Below are 8,351 nucleotides of genomic sequence, written 5' to 3'. Positions count from 1 at the left end.
TGACGGGATGAGTTCTGGTCGCGGTGAGGACAAGATGTTCATGGCCAACGATGCGGTTGCGGCGCATGGTTGTTTGGACCAGGGTGAGGGGCCTCGCGCGGAACCCCCCCAGCCCTCTCACGAATGGAGCACGCGCCCATAAAAACCCAGCCTGGCGTGGCCCCACGCCAGCCCCTTTGCCACCCTACCGTTGTTGGTCGGGGACCAGCGCACCACCGAGATGGGCCTGGTGTGTTCGCTGAGGCGTGCCACCCACGCCCCCAGACTTGCAGCCTGGGTCCAGTGAGTTGAGGGAGGAGAGGGCTCTGTGGAGCTACAGTACTAATGCAGGGGTGGCACGAGGCTGCCACGGCAGCGTCACGCCACCTCGCCTGCCTGCTCGCGTGGCCGATTGCATGCGGGTCCAGCCTCCCTGTGCCGCCACGTGGCGGCTTGGGCATGCAGGTGTCGGCGGCTTCGGTTCCGCCTGCAGGGTCCGACCATATTCTGCACCACACCCCCGACTGCCACGCCCAAGACACACCCCTCACCCTGACTCTTCCCCCCCTTTCCACGTCATCCCACCTGCAGGCTCCATACAACGACGGTGCTGTCCATGGAGCCGGAGGCCAGCAGCGTGTCGTCCCGAGAGACCGCCAGGTCTGTGATCTCGCCCGTGTGCCCCCTGCAACTGGCCTGGAGGAGGCAGGTGGTGGTGCTCCACAGTTTAACGAGGCAGTCGTCGGCGCCGGAGGCCAGGACCCGTCCCCCGGCGTCAAAGGCGGTGCAGTAGACAGCGCTCTGGTGCCCGCGCAGCGTCTTGAAGCGGCGGAAGGCCCAGGGCGTGAGGCACGAGGCCTCCGCCGCGCGCGGGTCCTGCGCCGCGCGGCTCTCGCCCGTCTCCCGCGCCAGCAGGCGCAGCCCCAGGGCCGGGTCGCGCTCGCCACGGGCCCACTGCCGCCGCCGGCGGTGGTCCAGGAGGTGGAAGGCGGCGGCCCGTGGTGGCGCGGGTGACGGCAGGCCCGGTGGCAGCAGGCTCAGCGGCGGCCGGTCGAGGAGCGACGTGATGCCGGAGCTGGTCAGGGCGGGCACGCGCATGCGGCTGAGGCCGTGCAGCGTGGACAGCGCGTGGGTCAGGAACTCGGCAGGGAGGTGGGCATGCCGGCGGCCCAGCTCCTCAAGGCTGGGGGTGTGCCGGTTCCCTGCGGCGAGCGGGGGCCGCATGGAGGGAGGGGTGGACGAGGGGTCGTACGACAGGCACGGATGCTTTTTCTGTAGTGTGCAGACGGTGCCCACCCTGAAGGGCGATGCCCGGGGGATGACAGGTGGGGTGTCAGCTCTACACCCCACTGCCTGGCACAGGCAGGCTACCCCTTCTCGACTGCCCTGTCCTCCCACACCTCACCCTGGAAGTCGTAGCGAACGGGGAGGAGGTTACGCTCCGCAGCCTCGCGCGCAAGCTGCTCCCCGATGTGGGGCAGGGGACCGTGCAGGAGGGCGTGCACGAGGATGTACATGACCTCCCTCTCGTCGACCTCGGCTTCAGCATCCAGCTCGGCGGAGGACGTGCTCCCAGAGCCCATTCCAACCATGGGGGCATCCCTGCCATTTACGCCCAAAGAGCTCGCACAGCGAAGCTGGGGTGCCAGGCGTTCGGAGGGCACCACATTGGCGGGATTCCGTTGCCCCGAGCTCATGCTGGTGTTCAAACGTGGACCAACATGGCGGGACGATCCATCTGATATCCGGTACCCCCTATAGACACTTGCTGCTCATCTGCCCTGATATTAAATAGCACGCGACGTGCTGCGTGGACGCGTGAGATCGGTATTGCGGAGTTAGTGTGTCGTTCCAGCTTTCCACTCTGGCTCCACAACTCTTCAGTCGGAGGCCCCAGGCTGCGATCCAGGCGCATAATTGGCAATCAGTAGGACACATGCATAGTTGGGTCGCGGCCATGCAGAGCTTCAGCCTCGTCAAGGCCAAAAGGGTGCCGCGCACCTTGCTACAGTGCGAGGACTCCGATGAGGAGCCGCAGCCAAGCACAGGGCCTGAAACAATTGTAAGAGTGACAAATAATTTTCGCAGATGTGTGTTGCCAACTCGTTCGATCTCCTAAGGGTGTCCCTGGACCGACCTCCGCCCCGGCGACCTCTGACGTGGCTCTCCTCCTGCCACGTCTGCAGGGAGCAGCAGTCGATCATCTGGCATTGGGGAATGAAGCAGCCGAGAAGGAAGAGTACTCCCTGGCCTTGCGGCACTGGGAGGAGGGTCTGCGAGAGGGCAGTGATGCCCCACACGTTCTCCATGAGCAGATGTCTCAGGTAGGATTCAAGCTCGGAGGTCATCGAAGGAGTTCCGAGCATATCTGCAGCAGTGGCTTTGCTGGGTGGAGCCGGAGGAGATCTGGCTCGATTCTGGCACGCCTCTTGGTTCCCAGAGCCGGGCTTTGGGCCACGGCCAATTCCGTCCGGCACCCTCCATATCCCAGGTTCTGATAGAGCTGGACAGACCTCTTCAAGCTGCAAAGCAAGCTGAACTGGCCGTCGAGGCCGCCCCGAAATGGGCCGAGGCGCACCTCACCCTGGGCAGGGCCCGGCTTTGCCTCCGGGACTGGCCCTTGGCTCGCGGATCCTTCGCGCAGGCTCTGCACTTCCAGCCAGATCATGCCATGGCCAAGATGGAGCTCGAAGAGCTTGATGCATTCATTGCACGGCAAGAAACCCGATTACGGCCAGGGCCCCTTCCCCCGTAAAGTGCAGTCTGCGTGCTGTGCGCTACGGATATAGAGAGCCGTAGGGCCAGGCAGGATGTACCAGGCCACTCAATTACTCCTGTATTAAGGATGATCAATGTTGGACATGTATTCAGTTGCGCTGGGCAGGCCGTCCATTGGCGATGGGCGAAGAGGCCAGCAGGGTTCCAGCTTGTGGTTTTGGATGTGGCATGGAAAAGCGCTGCACAGCAGCAATGAAGATACGCTTGAACATAGCTTTATTTCCCAGCCATGGCTCCATTAGATCAAGTACGAGCGAATTTAAATCACGGAAGCCATACCGGGAAGTGATCCGAGGCGGTGGCCAAGAAGCGCGCAAGCGCAAAGCCAAATGCCCCACTCCGTGCTCCCTGACAGGAAGCCAGGGTATTCCTGACTCCCTGCCGCCCGTCCAACCTTCCCAAAACATCATCGCATTGCAACAACCAATAATCACATCGATTTGCGAAGTGGGATTGGCGCCTCATGCCGGTCCTCGAGCTGGGCTGGCTCTAGGACTCCCCTTTCGAGCCCCCGGCTCCTCCCCCACGCCTGATGCATAACCAGCGCGCCGCCGCGCCCTGACCCACCCCGCCCCGCACCATGCATCCGGGGGCCATGTACGAGACCCTGGTCGACCAGCCCCCCGGCCCGGTGGTGCGGAGCCCCCTCGCACCCCCCCTCCGCCTCCTGCTCCGGGCTTTCAATATCCTTCTGGCAGGGGCCTCCCTGGCCCTATTACTCCTGGTCCTGCTAATCATCCTGCTCCCGCGACACAGCCTGCCCGCGCCAGGCCCCCTGCCCGAGGGCCATGCGGCCTCGAGACTGGGCCTCCTGGGCGCTCAGGCGGCGCTCCGCTCCTGGCCGGCCTGGGCCGGGACTGGGCTTGCCTTGCTGGGCCTTACCACTGCGATGGCCGGGCTGGCGGGGCTGGACCAGGACAAGCGGCGCTCCCTTTCCACCCACGTGGCCATGCTCGTGGCGCTGGTGCTCCTCCATGCCGGCGCCCTGATCCTGCTCTTCGTCGCTACCGACTGGCGAGGCAGGCTGCCGGGTGAGGGGTGTGGTGGGGGGTAGAGAGGAGCTGGAGGGGTGTTTGGGGGGATCAAATGAGGGGCAGAGGATGGTGTTGGTGTCACTGGAGGGGTGCAGCAGGCCTGCGCTTTCCTTGCATGTACCCCAGACATGACATCTTGCGGGTGCTGGCTGATTCAACCCCACCACCACCACCACCACCCCATCCCACCCTGCAGAGGACCCAGCAGGCCTCTGGCCAGCGGTGCTGCGGTACACCGCCCAACATGCGACTCGTGTCAAGTATTGCCTCATCGCCAGCATGCTGGCTCATGTCGTGGCCGCGCTCTGCGGCAGCGCCTTGCTGTCCATCTACCAGGTGGGGAGCAGGCTGGTCGGGTGGCAGGGCCAGATGCAGATGCTCGTGAATGGGTGAAAGGAGAGGACGTGGTCATCCCCTGTCAGGTGCTAGCGATGCGGTGACTTGATCACATATGCGAGGCTTTGCTGCACCCACCCGATGTCATCAAGAAGACAGCACGGTCCACGGCACCGTTCACATCCTGATGCAGACGGCGTACGAAGCGTGGCTGGACGACAACGAGGAGGCCGCCACGCGTACAAGGAAGCTGCTGGCCTCCAGAATGCAGCGGATGACAGCAGGTACCGTGGATGGGGCCATGAGCTGCAGGTTTGGTGATCGTGTTCAGCCCCGCGCTGACGTGTGTGGGCATGGCAGGCAGCCCTGCGGCATGCAGTGCGGACTGCCAGTCAAGCAGAGTCTGTTTGAGGCATGGACTACAGTGCAGCTGCCTATAATCGTCTTTGGGCCATGTGCTTGGTGAAGATCCCATCGTCCTTGCATCAGGGGCTGTCAGTCGCTTGCAGGGCACACCTCCCCCTCTGCATCAGGGGCTGTCAGTCGCTTGCAGGGCACACCTCCCCCTCTGCATCAGGGGCTGTCAGTCGCTTGCAGGGCACACCTCCCCCTCTGCACCACGACTGATGCCCATGCCCACATGCACCTCTCCCTCCGATCGCAGGGGGCGCAGGTACACCGTGGGCGCGGCACCTCAGCTCCAAGTATGCTATCGACAGCTGCGCCTGGGAGATGTCCGAGGATGCAGCCAGGAGGCTGTCCCTGCTGGCTCTATCCTGTCCGCGGTTGGGAGGGGAGGAGGGAGCTGTGTAATCAGCAATTCCTGGGATTGCATGGTGGATTGCAGGCGATTTACCCAACGATGAGAATGCACACTGTATCCCACCACTGTTGAGGGCTTTAACACTGGCTTGTGCATCGGCTCTGGGTGTTGGTATTCCAGTGGATCCTTACAACCCTGTTGTCATGTGCATGCGCCCAGCGGCTTGCACCACACCCTCTTTATCTGCCTTTGAAATTGTGAACAAGGAATAAGCTCTCTGATCAGGGTCTTGCAGGAGAGGTTTACCGTGGGCAGGGATGTCTCCTTAGCATGATTGCTCTTGGAGGATGATATATGATCCACATGGCGATCTCGTTGGCATAGGCTGGCGAGGGCTCTCAAGCCAATGCAATTTCAACTTTGGTTCCTAAACACATGCTGCCCTGGCTCATCATAATGAACAGGCCATTGTGGCCCCGTGCCCTTTGCAAATGTGTGAGCCAATTCCAGGGGCTTTCACCACAGCCAGTGGATGGTGCAGCATATAGCTGATCCAGCACATAACATAGTCGTCAGCAAGGGTTTGGAGCCTCAAGGCCAATCCAGGAGGCGCAGGAGTGTGATGCTGCGCTTATCTACTTGTCTCTGCCTTGCCATGAGTGGCTGCAGATGGTATGTAAAAGGATGGGACTATACCATGCTGCGACAGGCAGCCAGGAGGAAGGGTGCGGACATCATGCAGCTCACCTTGCCGGGCCGGGTTGGCACCGGCTTGTCCGCACCAACACTGTGATGAGTGACTGCTCCCGCTCAATACAAAGCAGGGCAATGTCTGCTCGCACAAGGCGATGTTCCTCACGGGGGCTTGTCAGATGATGCTGCCATGGTGGTGCACAAGCTTCCAGCCGCTGCCTTCCCTCTGGAAGATGTTGGTGGCGAGCACACGTCCCGTGCGAGACCCTGCCTTGGTAGCCTCCAGGCAGGTGACCCAGCCAATGCTGTGGAGAGTGGGAATGGGGTGGCGAGGTATGGCCAAGAGGACTTCAGAAAGAATTTTGAAGGTGTGGCTCGAGAGCCCAGCAACATTCCTTGCCCAACTTTCTAAGCGCACCCATTGAGAAGCACGAAAACCAATCACCAGGAACCCACGAGCGCAGCCTACGTGTCGGTGGCAGCGGCCCTGACGTTGTGGATGGTGATGTCCAGGGCTCCCCCCTCCAGAATCAGCTGCCAGCTGGACAGGACCTGGTCCCTGCCCGCGATGCAGCCGGCCACGGGGTGGATGACCTGCACGCTCTCCGACTTGCCCCACACCGCCTCCATCGCCGGCAGGTCGGCGTCTCCAAACGCCTTGTAGAAGGCTGCGTTGGCTTGCAGGACGCCGCTCAGGTTCCCTTCCCGCTGCTCCCTGCAATGGGGAGGGTGGTATGCGGGCGACTAACCCCCTTTGCAAGGAGGAGTCCTGCATGCGAGCGAGTGGGTGGACTCCTCGCCATCCCCATCATGGTCCTCACCGCAGCTTATCCCTGAGGACTGCGGCCTGTTCGTAGTCCTCTCTGAGGATGGCGGCATCCAATTCACGCTCCAGGGGGCCCAGACCGCCACCCTCCTGATGGAGGGCCCTGAGGGGGGTGGGCAGGTATGGCGCAGGGTGGGAGGGGGTTGCACCCGAGCATTGACATGATCGGCATGGATTGTCGGCCGAAACCAATAATGTAATCTCTCCATTGCACCGGATTCCATGCTGCCACAGGTCTAAAGCATCCTCATTTCCTGGACCCATCCTCACCTGGGCACCAACCGCAATCGCCAAGTCGGGACGCATGGCCGGAATGCACATGGCCGACAGACTGCCCATCGATGCGTGTTCAAGCTGGTGAATGAGGGTGCATCACCAGATGCATTGGGTCGCAAGCCTCTCATCCTCAGCTCCATTTCGACGACGCTTCCGTCACGCAGAAGAGATGCCAGTGATGGACCGAAACGGGCGCACCGGGCAGCTCAGGCTACCTAATCTCCAGGCAAAATGCATTATTAATGCATTTGCCCCCTGCATAAGACGCCGAGCTCGACTTTTCGTTGCGCAGGGGTGGTGCGCCCTGCCGAGTTGGATTCCGCGCCCGGAGCCATCGGACCTTGCGCGCCCCCTCGACACCCTGAAAGCGCGCCAGGCCATCATGCAGTCGACCCAGTATGTCTTTCTGATCTTCGCATCATCCTTGAAGCTCAGCGGGTGTGATTTTTCCGGTCCGCACGCCTTGCACGGGACCCCAACGGCTCGCCCCCAAGAATGTCGGAGTCGTCGCTCACTGCCCCCTTGCATGAACTCCTGCGCACGACTCGGCTCTCCAGTCTCTTGAAAGATCGGGAGGTGGTGTCACTGGATGCCGATTGCACCGTGGACGAGGCGCTGCGCACGCTGTCGGAGCACCGCCTGCTCGCGGCCCCCCTCAGGCTGGATGAGGCGACCGCCAAGTCTGAGAGCCTGACGGGCTCCCCGACCCCCACCGTCTTCCTGGACATCCGCGACATCCTTTCCAGTTTCATGCATGGTGTGTGGAGTGAGATGGCTGCCTGCAGGGCCGAGGGTGTTGGTGGGGGACGAGTGTGGGTTGAGGCGGCCAAAGGGACACGCCACGCGCCCTGCGGCAAGCTGCGCTGCAGGGCGCCCTGCTTCGTTGGTTCATACCTTTTCCCCTGCTTGGTAGCAGCATTCCCGCTCTTCACTTCCTTCACTGGAAAAGCATGCCCTGGACGACCCCGCCTTGTCACCCCTCATGCCACCTCCCCGACTTCAGCCTCCCCTCGCCGAGTCATTTGACCCCTTTCTAATGATACTCTGCTCGCAGATCTGGGCGACGAGCTGCTGCGGGAGACTCCGGCCATGCTGACGCGCATGCGCCGGCTGGAGGAGCGGGGGCTGGCCTTCGCCGAGCAGCCCGTGCGGCGCCTGCACACCATCGGCGGCGACGGCCTGCTCCTGGACGCGGCCGCCGCCCCGGATCTGACCCTGGACGCCGCCCTGCGCGAGGGGTTCCTCAAGGGCGAGGTCTCCGGTGCGCGCGCGCCGGACGCCGGCGCGGCGCCCCCGCCCGGCGCCGCGCAGCCCCCGGCGCGCTCCGTCACGCATCGCCTAGGACTGGCGGACTCGCGGGGTCGGGTGGTGGGCATTCTGAGCCAGACGGACGTGGTGCGGTGGCTGGCGGGCGCGCTGCGCGACTTCCCCGCGCTGGCCGGCGCCAGCGTTGCCTCGCTGGGCCTGGGGGCGCGGCGCGTGGAGGGCGTGGGCGCCGAGACCCCGGCACTGGATGCGCTGGCCGCCATGCGCGCCGCGCGCGTCTCGGCGCTGGCGGTGCTGGGCGAGGACGGCGCGCTCATCGGCAACTTCTCCGTCTCCGACCTGCGCTCCATCCTGGCAGAGCACTTTGGGTCGCTGGCGCTGCCGGTGGGCGAGTTCTTGG

At 63.3% G+C, this 8,351-nt stretch overlaps 4 protein-coding genes across 4 annotated transcripts in view; 2 read left to right on the top strand and 2 right to left on the bottom strand.

The window, feature by feature from the left end:
- The window catches only part of F751_2532 (Bromodomain and WD repeat-containing protein 3), a gene marked incomplete at both ends in the record, with an annotated part of 9,298 nt that extends 7,736 nt beyond the window's left edge, over positions 1-1,562 (bottom strand). The window contains 2 exons of the mRNA XM_011400284.1: positions 565-1,181; positions 1,385-1,562. Coding sequence (XP_011398586.1) covers positions 565-1,181; positions 1,385-1,562 — 795 coding nt within the window. The remainder of the gene's footprint in view (positions 1-564; positions 1,182-1,384) is intronic.
- A 1,775-nt stretch (positions 1,563-3,337) lies between these two features.
- On the top strand, positions 3,338-4,184 carry F751_2531 (hypothetical protein; the record flags this gene model as incomplete). The annotated part of the gene is made up of 2 exons (XM_011400283.1): positions 3,338-3,788; positions 3,988-4,184. 2 exons carry the CDS (start codon positions 3,338-3,340, stop codon positions 4,182-4,184), a joined length of 648 nt encoding a protein of 215 aa, XP_011398585.1.
- Positions 4,185-5,758: 1,574 nt separating this feature from the next.
- F751_2530 (F-box protein SKIP8) lies at positions 5,759-6,730 on the bottom strand (the record flags this gene model as incomplete). Its single annotated transcript, XM_011400282.1, has 3 exons — positions 5,759-5,888; positions 6,053-6,298; positions 6,405-6,730. 3 exons carry the CDS (start codon positions 6,728-6,730, stop codon positions 5,759-5,761), a joined length of 702 nt encoding a protein of 233 aa, XP_011398584.1.
- Positions 6,731-7,180: 450 nt separating this feature from the next.
- F751_2529 (Protein SDS23) overlaps positions 7,181-8,351 on the top strand; it is a gene marked incomplete at both ends in the record, with an annotated part of 2,684 nt that continues 1,513 nt past the window's right edge. Inside the window, 2 exons of the mRNA XM_011400281.1 lie at positions 7,181-7,442; positions 7,740-8,319. Coding sequence (XP_011398583.1) covers positions 7,181-7,442; positions 7,740-8,319 — 842 coding nt within the window. The remainder of the gene's footprint in view (positions 7,443-7,739; positions 8,320-8,351) is intronic.

Source organism: Auxenochlorella protothecoides, assembly GCF_000733215.1.
Source record: "Auxenochlorella protothecoides strain 0710 unplaced genomic scaffold scaffold24, whole genome shotgun sequence".
Taxonomy (NCBI): domain Eukaryota; kingdom Viridiplantae; phylum Chlorophyta; class Trebouxiophyceae; order Chlorellales; family Chlorellaceae; genus Auxenochlorella; species Auxenochlorella protothecoides.
The sequence above is the reverse complement of the archived record's forward strand: the minus strand, read 5'-3'. Positions and strand labels throughout refer to the sequence as shown.